General features: G+C 39.4%; 3 protein-coding genes across 4 annotated transcripts; 1 reads left to right on the forward strand and 2 right to left on the reverse strand.

The window, feature by feature from the left end:
* Window positions 1–3,901: 3,901 nt before the first annotated feature.
* Window positions 3,902–4,531, reverse strand: LOC139197117 (uncharacterized). Its single transcript, XM_070823794.1, has one exon. The coding sequence runs from the start codon at window positions 4,529–4,531 to the stop codon at window positions 3,902–3,904; it is 630 nt and encodes a 209-aa protein (XP_070679895.1).
* Window positions 4,532–5,166: 635 nt separating this feature from the next.
* Window positions 5,167–9,687, forward strand: LOC103446550 (elongator complex protein 4). Of its 2 annotated transcripts, none has more exons than XM_008385773.4 (9): window positions 5,167–5,454; window positions 6,515–6,728; window positions 6,861–7,087; window positions 7,192–7,261; window positions 7,359–7,515; window positions 8,108–8,186; window positions 8,436–8,595; window positions 8,674–8,765; window positions 9,312–9,687. In XM_008385773.4, exons 2-9 carry the CDS (start codon window positions 6,596–6,598, stop codon window positions 9,477–9,479), a joined length of 1,086 nt encoding a protein of 361 aa, XP_008383995.2. In that variant the 5' UTR covers window positions 5,167–5,454; window positions 6,515–6,595; the 3' UTR covers window positions 9,480–9,687. The 2 variants fall into 2 exon arrangements, with proteins under 2 accessions (XP_008383995.2, XP_008383933.2); XM_008385711.4 differs by having other exon boundaries at window positions 5,255–5,454; window positions 6,509–6,728.
* An 876-nt stretch (window positions 9,688–10,563) lies between these two features.
* LOC103415151 (probable mannitol dehydrogenase) lies at window positions 10,564–12,452 on the reverse strand. The gene is made up of 5 exons (XM_008353504.4): window positions 12,248–12,452; window positions 12,046–12,159; window positions 11,400–11,913; window positions 11,130–11,283; window positions 10,564–10,960 (listed from the first exon to the last, which is right to left on the reverse strand). The coding sequence occupies exons 1-5, from the start codon at window positions 12,343–12,345 to the stop codon at window positions 10,755–10,757; spliced, it is 1,086 nt and encodes a 361-aa protein (XP_008351726.2). The 5' UTR covers window positions 12,346–12,452; the 3' UTR covers window positions 10,564–10,754.
* Window positions 12,453–14,683: the final 2,231 nt, after the last annotated feature.

Consider the following 14,683-nt stretch of genomic DNA (forward strand, 5'->3'; position numbering starts at 1 on the left):
GGGAAGCCTCAAGGCCTACACCTAAGGCCCCACAAAGGCACCTATTTGGGTTCATTCTACTCCTTGGACTCGGGTAATCAGAAGTATAATAGTTAGAAAACTCCGGCAATCACGAGAACAAATGTGATGTGTTCAAGCACTGGTTTAGTTATTGACGGGAAGCCTCAAGGCCTACACCTAAGGCCCCACAAAGGCACCTGTTATAACTAACACGGTTTCTTGGATACATACATATATACAACTAAAACGCGACATCCATTTTACATCTGCCATGCTAAAGATGGCAGTGGCACGCCTGAGCACCTAAATGTTAACCTTGATTGTGAGCCTCAAGGCCTACACCTAAGGCCCCACAAAGGCACTTCTCAAAGTTAACGTTGTCCTTAAGGCCCCACAAAGGCACTTCTCAAAGTTAACGTTGTCCTTCTCTTTCAGCCTTGCCCGACGAGCCTTGCCCGAAGAGTCTTGCCCGACAAGACTTGCCCGACGAGACTTGCCCGACAACGCCCGACAGTGAAGCAGAAGCCCGACAGAAGCCCTCAACCGGCGCCAACCTCTAGAGGAGCTGTGTGCTCGTCGGCCAGGAAACATCCCCGACGGAAATTCCTGATGCGAACAACATATAATACGTTTTTCCTAGTGAGAAAATTCTGTAACTTTGATGATGCGCTGCTGTTTCTTTGAATTTTGCGAAGCTGCAGTTCTTTTTGGTTTTTTTGTTTTGTTTCTTATATGGTTGAGTTGTTGATGGTATAGCCGATGGAGGAGGAAGAGGAAAAATTATATATCTAAGAATTCAATCAAATATTTAACAAGGATATATTATAGAAAGTACAAACTTTAAGTGTTTTTTTATTTAACTTTTTTTTGTTAAAAACCAAACATTTTCATTGAAAGACAATGACACAAAACCAAGTACAACAAATAAGCCTAATACGTTTGCCAAGAAAAAAATAAAAAAAAATAAGCCCAATACAATTGGGGATCGCCAAAGCCCCAAACAACAAAAGGGCAAAATATCAAAAAAAAAAAAAAAAAAACCCTAAATCCTATCCTGCACATTCATAAATCCTTCACAGCTGTCGAGACAACCACCCTGCCAGCAACCATAAGGGTAGCAGTCCGAAGAAAATCAACTCGGCATTGAATTCGATGAAGGCATCACATCACAAAAATTTCCAACCCACAACAAAGAGAACTCCTTAACCAAATTTTGCCACCAAAACCGCCACACCAGAAAAGAATCACCATTTTTGAACCCCTAACACAAGCCCCAGAAAGGAGAATAAAAAACGAAACAAATGGAAAGGGATTGGGGCTAAAGGGGCATCTAAAATACCCTCGCTTTGGACTAAGCCGCAGCACGCTTGACCCTGATTTTTCGGCATGCCAGTCGGGGGCGGAGCTGTGAAGGGAAGGTTTAGATTTGATGGCCAAAATAGGTGAGCCGCTCCAAGTTTTGAGCAAAGGCTGTGGAAGGAAAGGCATGTAAGGGGGAGTAAATGAAGAAGATGGAAGAGTATGAGTGTTTAGGGTTGAAAAAAGAGGCCCGCAGGATTGGGATTAGAAGAGAAGAAGCCAAAATGGCAAAGAATGCCGGCAAACAGCGATGAACGCTGGGAAAACAAGCCAAGACCTTTGAAACCAACGACCAGAGACACCAAAAGAAAAGGCCATGGGCATCACTACTAGAAAAAGACAACAAAATGAGAGAACAGCAATAACAGTGGGTTGCCATTGTCGATGGCGAGGTGATGGAACTGGGCTTGCGCGAGAGAGAGAAGGGGGGAGAACAGCTACTAGGATTTTGCCTTGTACGTCATAGAAATAATTAGAGTATAGAATAATTATGGTTGCTGTTTTAGACACATGGTGCAATTGTTGAAGTGGGGGTAAGGTTACTTTGGGTCAGAAGGGGGTGACCAAAAATGGACTCTTAGAGCAACTCCACTAGAGGCTTTAGCTCGGTGGACAGGCGACCCAAAACACCTAATAGCCTCCATCCCTTGCTCCAACCCATGCGGGCGATTGGGCTCGGGAGAGTTCCGTTGGACATGCTAAGCGCGAATCCATAGCTCGAGAGCCTAAGGGCCAGGTGATGCATGGCTGACGTCAGCCACGATAATAAAAAATTTGTGTCAGGTGTGTGGGGGCGCGTCACCGACAGCTTTTCGGTTGGTGGGGCCCGCAGCGCAGAGTTCTAAAATCTTACTGTTGGTGGGGCACGTGGCGCGACGTCGTCGGTTAGATTTCAATGGATAAATTTTTTGGACCTTTGGATTTCCAATGGTAAAAAAAAATTCAAACATCCCCCCAACGACTAGATGACGTGGCACAATAGCAGCCGTTGAATTTCAGATCAACGGTCCACGTTATTCACCTTTAAAAATTAAAAAATAAAATTCAGAAATGTTACTATTGTGCCACGTGGCACAATCTAGAGGGTTGGATTTGAATTTTGTTTTCAAATCCAATGGCAGAAATTAATTAAGTTACTAAAAAATTAATAAAAAATCCAAAAAAAATTTAAAAAATTAAAAAAAAAAAATTTACTTTTCTATAAATACCTTTTCATTATCTTCTACCTTACACCACAATTTCATATTTTCTCAAATACTTTCAACCACATTCCAATCTTTCTCTCAAAGTTTCAATCCAATTGGTTTCCAACAAAATGACTAATGATGCATGTACGAATTGGACGCTTATTAAAGATGTTACTTTGTGTTCTAGTTGGGTTAAAGTTACTCATGATCCAATTATGGGTAATGAGATGCAGTGGCGAGAAATGTGGAGTCTTATTCATACCAATTTTCTTGAGAAAATTGGTGGAAAAAAACCAAAGAATAAATGTCCAGTCGTTAGAGAATACTCAGCCAATCGTTTAGTTTTTTGAGAGATGCATTGGCACAAGCTAGTAGTAATCTTCAAAATGGGGAAAATTTAGTAGATCAGGTAACAATATATTATTTATTTGTTTATACTATACCCAAATTTACATTAGCTACTTTGATTATAATTATTTCTTCTCTCGCATTGTGTAGACACTTCAAGCACAATCTTGGTATAATGCTAAAACCAAAAACAAAAACAAATCATTCACCTCGTGGGAATGTTGGAATATTGTTAAAGATTGTCCAAAATTCAGAGTTGTGCTTGTCGATCCAGAAGTTGTCATGAACAGCACCCCTTTACACTCTACGCCCGATCATGCCTCGCATGTTCATGAAACCGACACAGAAGAAGTGTCGGAAACGTCCACTGTCAATTTGCCGGGCATTATGCATATATGGGTCATGAAGTGCAGTATATCGTTGAATGAGCATTTCATTGTAATGTTCATCCCTTTGTAATGGCTCATGTTGCACGGGTTATTCGGTGGCATCATTAGCACAATATATTTGTGTTCTGGAATTGTTCAATGTGTCTGGCTCATCATATTCATCAACGGCATCATAATCGTACTCATCTTCCACAATCATGTTGTGAAGAATGATGCACGTCATCATAATGGATCAAAGCAACTCTAAATCAAACATTCTGGCAAAACCCCTGACAATCGCCCAACAAGCTTAGAGGATACCAAAACAACGCTCCACATCGTTCTTACACTCCTCTTGACAACTTGCAAAGTGCTTTTCCTTTACACTTCGTGGACGTGGCACTGTTTTGACAAACGATGACCACCTTGGGTAAATGTCATCTGCTAGGTAGTATGGCCCGTGGTACTTATGTTCATTGACCCAGTACGTGACTCTTGGTACCTTTCCTTGCAGGACATTGTTGAACACTGGATTGAGCAAGAACATTGAGGTCATTTTGAGCTCCCGGAACACTGAAAAAAAACATGTCAAATCCATGTATCAAATGATGCCACCGCCACCAAAATGATACTTTTTGCTCATTTTATGTCCCCATAAGCTTCTTGCCATGCACTTGAACAGTTTTTCCAGGTCCAATGCATACAGTCGATGCTTCCAATCATCCTAAGAAAACCTCGCATCTCGCCCTTCTTCAGAAGCCTTTGCAAGTCCATCTCAGTAGGTATCCAGAGGTACTGTGTTGTGTAGATAGATTCGATTGTGGAGCAAAACCTCATCAAGGACTCAAGAATGGTTGATTTCCCCATCCTCGCTATCTCATCCACTTGGTTTGTAGATGCTCCATATGTAAGCATCCACAAGACAACAATAATTTTTTGCTCAGGAAGAAGACCCATAACACCAAAAACATTATTCTTTTGCACAAAGTAAAAATCATGGTTGCAAACAACAATTATGATTTTGTTGAACAAATGTCGTTCCATTCTAAAACGACGTCTAAAGTACGTATCAGGGAATGCATTGTTACGAACAAAATAATCATCCAAGAGATTCATACTTCGTCGTTGCCTGCTTCTATCAATGTTTGCGGAACGGCTGGGCCTGGAGATCTGAGCAACAACTTGGATTACTCGACGGGAATGTGAGGCTATTTGGCTTCTTGCTTCATCATCTCTCCTTCTACGCTTCTTATCCTCATCCTCTTCCATATTATTTTCACCCACCTGGAGATTGAACATTTCTTCCCCTTGCTTAAACAATTATTTCTCTTGCTCATCGATTTCCCACAACATCCTTGAAGAAGACATTGTAAGAAAAAAGCAGAAACTATGAATAGTGATAGAGATTTTGATTTTGGTGTGTGATTTCTTAGGATGGATGGTGGGTTATATGGAGGAAAAAGAAAGAATTAGGTTAGATAATGTCATGTGGCATGCTGTCATTAGTTAAAAACCTGATCGAAATATATTATCAAAGATTGTAAACAAATTGTGACACGTGGCGCGACGTGATTAGTTAAAAATCTTATCGAAAATCTATCCTTAACGATTCTGAAAAGGTAACATGTGACATGACGACATTGGATAAAAATCTTATCGAAATTTATCACTAAAAATTGTCTTTTCGGATAATGACATGTGGCGCAACGAGAACGATTAAAAATCTTACTCGAAATTACAAATAAAATTATTTTGTATTATTTTATTGCCTATTGTCATGACTATTCAGTTTAGGGGTGAAGATGCAAAAGACAGTTACTGTTCATTAAAGGCAGTTACTGTTCACTGGGGAGATTCAATAGTAAGTTGCCCTAAGGGGCCTTTGCAACGCTGGAGTTACTCTTACGAAGCCACTTGAATTAAAAATTAATTTTTATCAAAAACTTGAATAACAATAAATAAATAAGAAAAAGTAGGGAATACGAAAGGGCCGGAGTACATGGGCTGATACAATGTTGGGCTTCTTGAACGGTCTCAAAAGTCAGTAATATCCCACAGGGACGATGCGCAGTTCAACACCGTGGGGTTTTGCTGACTTCTGTTTCGAGAGCGAGAAGCGAAAGCAAAGCGAAGGCATCAACCAACTGATCGGAGTGGACGTCGAATTGAAGTCCCCAAGAACAGAAAGCCGGGTGAGACTCCTGAAGTTTAATTTACCACAGATAGCTATCCATATATATATGTATGTATATCTGTGTCTCTGGGTGTATGTGTATCCGAGTCTGGGTTTAGATTGCGATGCACACCAACTGTTTGATAGAAGGAACTTGATAGATTAGGCGTACCTTATTCTGGAAATAGGGATTCCTTTTGTTAAACCCTTTAGGTTGGAATCAAATTGTAATGCTCTAAGTTATACTAGAAGTAGAAATACTAGAACTCCAGCATTCTTCTCGAAAAGGGTCTCGGGGTGGTTGTATGCCCTTTTGTCGGTAGGGTTTGACATGGTACTCTATGTCCCTTTGGTTTTTACTTATGCGGTTGGCTGGTGGTTGTTCTTGTTGAAAAAATGGTCTCTCTACGTGGTTGTAGCACTAGACACAGAATCCCTGATAGCTTTAGCATTAGAGCAATACCTGAAGAGATGAAATCTGAGCTTTTCTTATAGGCCTTGTTTGAGGATTGGCTTGGCTTGCACAAGCCACAAAATTCAGTGAATGTCAGAATGAAATTTTGGATTCCAACTTGCATGTTTTGTCCAAATGAACGAAGAAGATGGAGACGTCATTAAGAAAACTATTCTCCTAATCCTCACAAAAATGGTAGGATTGAGAGGGACAAGTTTTCATCATGGCTTCTCCATCTTGTACCTTCATTTGGAGTCTTGGACAAAATATGCAATTTGACATCCATATTTCTCTTCAGCATTCATTGAATCTAGTGGATTGTCCGAGCCAACCCAATCCTAAACATCAAATGAGTCCATAAACTTTTAGTATTAGCCTATAGGTGGAATGTAAGACCTTTGGATGGAATCCCATTGTAGTACCTGGGTTAATGCTCTGAGTTATCAAATATCAGAGTTCCAACTTTCTTGATGAGAATGGTCTCTATGTGGTTGTAAGTCCTCTTGTAAAGATTCAACACGAAACTCTATGTTCATGTAGCTGTTACTTATGTCATTCAGTGACGTTTATTATACATCTGACAACATTTCTGAAAATTTTTGCTTCCTGCAAATCTTAGCTGCAGGTAATCAGGACAGGCTACAATCCTCATCTCCTGATATTTGGGAGCTGTTAATTGAGAGCAGTAGATAGTGTTTCTGCAGCCATGTCTGCAACCAAGACACGGACAAGTAGCTTCTCTCGGAACTTTCTGGCTGCAAACTCACACCAAATCCCTGGACTAAAGCATGGTCCCAATGGCACAATGTTTATTTCATCCGGGATACCAGACCTTGACAGTAATCTTCTATCTATAACATCAAATTGGAATTTGTTAAACTGAGATGGAGTGATTAGGTAGGATATTATTTCTTTTTGTATTAGTATAATCTTATTTAGAAATTTTTTATACTGCTGTCTTTGGTCTGTAGAGATTTTAGGTGGTGGGTTTTCTCTAGGAAGCCTGGTTATGGTGATGGAAGATGCAGAAGCACCCCATCATATGCTTTTGCTTAGGAGTTTTATGTCTCAAGGACTCGTCCACAACCAACCCCTTCTCTATGCAAGCCCATCCAAGGAACCCCGGCAATTTCTTGGTACTTTGCCTAGCCCAGCAGTACCCAAAGATGACAAGTCTAGTCATCGAGATCCTGATGAGGTTGTTCTCTTCTTCAGCTCTTCTGTACACGTATTTGTTCAATAGTTTGGTTTGTTGGGTGAACATTAAGAAATTAATTCTCCTATATTCTTCTAAAATTTCAGGAGAAAGGGTTGAGGATAGCTTGGCAATATAAGAAGTATTTTGGTGAAAATCAACAGAGTTTTGATAGAGGTTGCAAGTTTGTTCTTATTTTATCTAGTACAAAATATGTCTTGTTGGCTCATGGCTGGTTTAGATTTCAAGAGCAGTTTGTTATGTTGTTGTCCAGATGGAAAACATGAGTTCTGCAATGAGTTTGACTTGCGGAAGCCCTTGGAAAGGCAATTTTTAAGCGGCAAGCGTATAGATTGCGTTAGCATTCAGGATTCTCCAAATCTGATTACCCTTCATGACCGTTGTGCAACCTTTTTATCTCAATTTTCAAGGTGGAGTACTGTACTCTTATGCTTTCCTGCCTAAAGGTTACTTATAGCTTGGTGAAATTAAATGCATATAAGTTGGTTTCTCACAATGTCAAACTAGCTTTGTTCATAGTGGACACAAATATTTAGTGAGTCTACGTTCTTTTTTGTGTGCTTGTGCATGTGTAATTTGGTTCGATGGTTTGGGTGGGGAGGATAAAACATATGCAGCCACCTTGTGTCTGATATAAATTCTTTAAATATAAATGGCTTTGGTGGCTGATTTTGGTAGCTTATACAAGTAAAGAAATTATTGCATACCTTTATTTAGTTACCGACTATGTTTATAAGTTATGACCTCTCTTATCTTAAAAGCACATGAGTTCGCAACCTGATTTTGTGATTCATTAGTTTCTTATTTATTTTTAAAGGCTACTTGTATAATTTTTTTAATACGAGTCCTTAAGAGTTCTCATTAAAACCTTGCTAATTGGCTTGTAATGATGCCATCTGTAAGGCTTTTCGGATGGTCATGGTTGTATGTGTTTATATTTTATTCAATTTGTTTTTATACTTGATCTTAACATTTTCTCCCTTCTTTTGGCTGAATATGCAGACGTGATGGCAGCATTTCTTCTGTTGGTCGTATTGCAATTCAATCATTCTGTGCTCCACAGTGTGAATATACCGACATGGTTTGTGGCGCTGCTATTTGCTCTTACCGTTTTAATTGCATTGGGCCTCTGATTTACACCCGCTTCTTGGTTCCTTTGCCCTGCAGTTTTGTTGTTAGGAGTTTGTATGCCTTCTCCTTTTTGAAAACTTTTATTAGAATAATATGATAGATAACGACATTTCCTTGTTATATCAAAGTCTTTGGAATTTTATGCTGGAAGCATGATGAATATACTACTTAAGTTGAGCGTAGTAATGTCGCATTGCAGGAATGGGACATGCTTTCCTTTCTTAGATCTCTAAGAGCCATGGTCAGATCTTCAAATGCAGTTGCTGTTGTGACATTTCCACCTAGTCTTCTTTTGCCATCCTTCTCTATAAGATGGCAGCACATGGCAGACACCTTGCTATCGGTCAAAGCAATTCCAGGTTAATATCTGCGTTCACACTTGTTTTTGCACTGTCAAATATTTCTCCAATAATAATCCACATGAATCATCCATTCAGACGAGGACAAGGAATTGGAAAAGCTCCTTACTGGTTACCAGGACATGGTAGGGCTTCTCAATGTGCACAAAGTAGCACAGAATAATACACAGGTACTGCAAGACTATACTTCTACCAAGATCTAAAACTGTATGAATCAATTTCTGTCTCTCCTTTTTTTTTTTTTTTTTTTGTTGCAAAAATGAATAGCATTTATGCACTTGCCATGAATTTGTAAACATGCACCTGCATGACCCACCACCCAGTCATCCTTAGAATTGCTTTGGTACTATAGCTCTTCCAGTTAACTTAGATTAAACGCACGCACGCCCATATTATAGGGGGCCTTTGCACTCCCCTCTTACAACACCACCGTCTGGCGTTGTGCCTCGCTGTTGTAGCCCACTCCTTGTTACCACTACGAAGCAACCTTTTATCCCCGTATCATGGCTTTTTCTTCATCTTGCAGTCACATTGTTTCACTTAGAGTAGCCAATCTATGTTGGATTTAAGATGTTATGAAAACTCGAGGTTAAAACTAGAATAGAAGGGGTTCAAAGGGAATAACTGATTTGGAAATCAACTTCCTTTCCTGTTCTGTTGCTTTTGCTTATGTGATTTAGTTTGATTATTATTCATGGTTTCTACTGTGTCAGCAGGTTCCTGTGATCCTTGAGGCAACAACGTACTCAATGAAGTTGAAAAGGCGGAGGTTTATGGTTTTAGAATGTCTAAACCAAGCCCCAATCGATGATTCAAGTGGGAGTTCGTATGGCACTTCGGGTAGTTGTTCTGTCTCCTCCAAAACTGGGGCTCTTGATTTTTAACACCCAACTTATATTCCTCTTTTGAGATGTCACTGATAAAAAAATTTCAGCTTGTAAACTCAACTCTAAGAGTCAGCCATCAACCATGATGGCAAATAGCTCCTTGTGTTTCTACAAAATGTTTTGTTTTAGCGAAGCAGTCGCAAGAATTAGAATTTTGGAATTGTTTATTTCTCTGATCAATGTTTCAACAGGTCTTGTTTTACAAGTTTGTGTCTACTTAGTTCAATGGATGTATTAGTATTTGCTAAAACACCCATCTTCTTTGATCAACATTCTCTCCAGAGACGGCCTCCCATGTCGCCCACCCGCCCCATAGAAGTCCCAGTGCCTGGTCGGGGTCTGATTCATTCCATTTTGACGGGTGCCTTTGCAGCGGTTGTCTTTGAATGGATGTCCTCGTCTAGGCCTGGCGACTCTTCTGTTGGCAAGGTGGGGTTTATTTTGTTATGTTGCTTGGCAGCATTTTGAGGACGAGAAAGATAAAATCGAGTCATACTATTTCAAGATGGAGATTGACGAATGTGGAATACTTGACAATTTCTTTTAGGCGGATGCTAAGTCAAGACGTGGTTATGACCATTTTGGTGATGTGATTGTGTTTGACACTGCATCCAACACCAATGTGTAGGGGTTGATGTTTGCTCCTTTGTTAGGAGTGAATAATCAATCAAACAACGATATTGGGTTGTGGATTCCTGAAAAAACGGAAAAGACCAAGAGCTTTGAGTAGTGGTTGAAAGAATTTCTTAAGGTTATATCACGTGAGCCGCCAAAAGTCATACTTACGAATCAATATGGTGCCATAGCAAACAAATTGTGTCGTTGAAAATCCAAAAAAAAAAAATGATGGTGGCACTGAATATATTAATTCTCATTTTACTCACTTGTGTCAAACAAACGGAACGGATCACTTGAATTAAGTCCTAAACCCGCAAGGAAAATATAAACTCGAAGACACTTAAGTCTGTTGTTTGCTAGGAGTACGTCTAGGACTTGGTTGATCAAGTTCTTGAAGAATCTAAGTGAGATCACTACAATAGTCACCAACACGAGCTCCATTTTGCTTCCTGGTGACTGACCGTTTGCAAAGATCATAATCTTGTTTATTCATTAATTCAAAATACATCAATACATTCCGCAACATAAGAAAACCAGAACCATTCTTCAGTAAAGAAAGGGGAAAAAACCCGAAAAAGCTACAGCTTGAATGCGAACTCAATTTCCATTCGATCTCCCAAGGGGCATCAGTTCTACCATGCATCGATGAAAAATCTACAAGGTAGACTTCAATGTGTTTCCAATATCGATGACAAATCGATATCTGACATCTCCTTTAAGAAGGCGCTCCATGGCAATGTTCACATAATCCATTGGGATAACCTCAATATCAGCTGTTATGCTGTGCTTGGCTGCGAAATCAATCATCTCTTGCGTCTCCTTCATGCCCCCAATGCCACTCCCAGCTACTATCTTCCTTCCTGCAATTGCAAAATGCACTCTTGTAAAGAAGTTGCCGCCCAAGACATTATACAGTTTAAAAAGTATACACTTCATACCACAAATCCTACATCCCGCAGTGGAAATATATAGTTGTATACAGGAAACAAAAGTAAACATGTCGATGCATTATTTTTTATGCATGCTTACCCACGAGCAAAGGAAAAACTGGAAGCTCAAGAGGCTTCTCTTGTGCTCCAACCATCACTAGCTTTCCGTGAGACTTCAACAAACCAATCAAAGGCAATAGAGGGTGGACTGCAGAAACCGTGTCAATGATACCATCCAATGTGCCCATGGCAGCCTAAAAAATCCACACAAAAAATAAAAATAAAAACAAGAAAACGGTCAGTCACCCCTACACACTTCAAATCAACTTGAATCACTACACAAACTTGTTTAAATTAATAATCATCTTACCTGCATTTGATCTTCATCGTGGCTGACCAAAAACGAATCAGCACAGAGATGTTCAATTGCTTCATCCTTCTTATTAGGGGAGGTACTGATGACAGTCACCTTAACCCCCATAGCCTTAGCAAACTTGACAGCCACATGGCCTAGACCGCCTAAACCCACCACACCCACATGCATACCGGGTTTGTCAAGTCCGAAATATCTCAAAGGGCTGTAAGTTGTAATCCCCGCACATAGGAGAGGAGCCGCTCCATCAAGGGGAAGGGTTTCTGGGATACGGACTACAAAGTGCTCATTGGCGACCATGATGTCAGAGTAACCTCCATATGTGGGGGTTCCGTCGTAGTACTTGGCACCAAAAGTGATTATCCATTCGGGGCAGTAATTTTCAAGATTGTTGGTACAATTTTCACAAGATGTACATGATCCCACCATGCTTCCAACACCTACCTTGTCTCCGACATTGAATTTTTGTACTTTGCTCCCTACATCTGTCACTACACCAACAATTTCATGTCTGCATTGTCCAGTTCACATTCCATTAGTTTTGGATACCAAATCCAAATTCAGATACTTACATGTGTTCATTCTACAATGTACTATTTGACATCAGTACTTGTAGCATTTAAAATGAAAGTTTAGTATGTACCCGGGAACCAATGGATAGGTAGAAATTCCCCAGTCGTTCTTGGCCATGTGAAGGTCCGAATGACATATCCCACAGTATAACACTTTGAACATCACATCTTTCTCGCCCGTTTCTCTGCAACCAAAAGAATGCAATTTTTAGAGAACATATAAAAGCATTGATTAAACAAGAATTTGATGAGGAAGTTTGGATTAATATTGACCTTCTTGAGAATTTGAAGGGAGAGAAAATGCCAGATGAATCCCTGGCAGCCCAACCAAAGGCTTTCTTGGGATGTTCTCTTTCTGCAGACATCACCATTTTTCCCTTGATTAATTTGTATCTGAGCTTTGGCCAGTAGAACGACTGAGAGGGAGAGAGTGGGAATTGCTAGATTTGGGGAGGGGCTGGGTGCTATTTATATGTATATGGAGTTTGGCTGGGATGACGTACCGGATGAGCGAAATCGTAAGTCAAAAGCGGGTCTTCTAAATATTCCATTTCTTTCTGAACTTTCCACATGGTTTGCTGACGTCATCCCATTGCATTGCGTAATGGCTTACCCTGATGCCGATCTCCATTTAAAATTTGCCTGACCCCTAATCAAATGTTTGAAATCTTCAATTTGAGTTCGAAATCCGTTGAATAGTTTGGGATCATCGAATATATTTTGACGTGTTATTCGACTTGAGAAGTAAAAATTATCTGTCATCTTATGTTGTACCGAAAATATATAAAAGAAGAAATCAATCCATTACTAAAACACGGTAAGACTTTCTATATTAAAAGAATAATAATAATAATAATAATAATAATAATAAAGTCATCATGCAAAGAGCCTATCCTTCCACAATAGTATGTTGAGGAATGTGGAACTCCTGGTGGCAGCATTATGCATAATCCATTTCCCCTAAATTTGCTGCTTTTATGGGTACTTTTTAATTTGGATTTACCAAATTAATTTCTAGATAAATTATTCTATTCCCTCTTAAGTAGATATCAAAAAGTGAATCAATGATTATTACCACAAGTGGCTAGTTAGCATTTTTCATTCTTGATGGACAGTGGAGGACCGTTGAAATTCTTCGATATAAAGCTGGACTCTTTGGTTAGTGATAACTGTGGTCGAAAAGAGAAAAAGAAAACGAAGAGGGAGGTAGGAGTTCTCAAATTGATGTGCTTAAAGATCCAATTCAAGTTAAAAGGAAATGAGCGTCGAAAACAAGTACAAAAGAGAAGCTAAGTCAATATTAAAGACACACCAGTGGTAAGTAGAATTGTCCACGTCCAAACACAGGTATGCAACGAAATTAATTACCGATTATGCTTTGCCTCACAATATATTAGTGGTAGTAATATTTAAAACAACTTTGGATTGTTTTGTAATTGTCTAGGTCTTGCACGACTGAACTCGAAGAACACACAGAGGGCACTTCAAAATAAATAAAATTAATATTAATGTATAAGTATGAAAAATGTGAAAGCATATATAAATGCTCGTAATTGCATCCTCTACGCTTAAATGATGGTTACATGATCGTTTATGACACACCCCGGCCCGGAATGTCGACTTGGACTTCGAATCGAGCTGTGTTTGCCGACACCTGGAAGGTGATGAAGCCATAAAGTGTAGTGATGTGGAAAATGTGTATAAACTTAAACCTAAAAGTGCCTAAATACAAGAGTGCGATGTGAGCGAGAATAAACCCATTTCACACGTAATATCAGAGCATAAGTAAAGTACAGTAAAGTAGGATGAGAATCGTACCATTGAAGGTAACCATCTATACCAAGATTTGCTAAGAATCCTCGTCGACACGAAAGTTCAGCCACTAAAACCTGGAGGGGCGAAAAACAAGAGTATGTGGGCTTGAAAATAAAGCTTTGTGAAAACCTTTTTGAAAACATAATAATCCCTCGCCATAAAACAAGTATAGTTTCCAAAATATACATACTACATATAGTATGAAAATACTTACCAAAGTCAGCAGTATCTCAAGAATGCAATACATCATAAACTTTCGTAAATAAATGCAGGACGTCCGTAAGTGCATAATCTCGCATAAGAAAACATATCATAACGAATGCAAATCGACACATGCTGACACACAAATTCATGTAGAGATATTCTGACATGAACAAGACTGGGTGTAACAATGACATATGCTCTTGTACTACAATCATGTGAAGACAGGCACTATGCGCAACACATATGAGTCCTACTTACGTATAGCAATCTAGGACAGGACTGGCACCTACAATGCATCCAAAGTGAGTGTACAGTGCGATGTGCATATACACGTAAAAGTTTGGCCCTGGCCCGGGCGAGTACTGACACTAGTGCAGCAAACGATGAGCAAATAACATACATGTAGTCATGCCACAGTGATTCGATAACTCCAGTCAAGATTATATTATTCATGAACATAAATATAATTAAGGCATCCCCTAATTGTAAGCTTACCTAAGCATCCCATAGGATTATTTCATACTTTCCCAACAATGAGGCATTTCTTATGAACGTTAATTTAATTATGGCAATCACATAGATAATTCATTACTAGATGTATAGATGGAAACTAAAGAAATATATGTATATATAAAAAAAAAGACCCACTCACAATTCATGTTGTCGAGTTGAACTCGCCTCGTAGTATCA

Source organism: Malus domestica, chromosome 01 (assembly GCF_042453785.1).
Source record: "Malus domestica chromosome 01, GDT2T_hap1".
Lineage (NCBI taxonomy): Eukaryota > Viridiplantae > Streptophyta > Magnoliopsida > Rosales > Rosaceae > Malus > Malus domestica.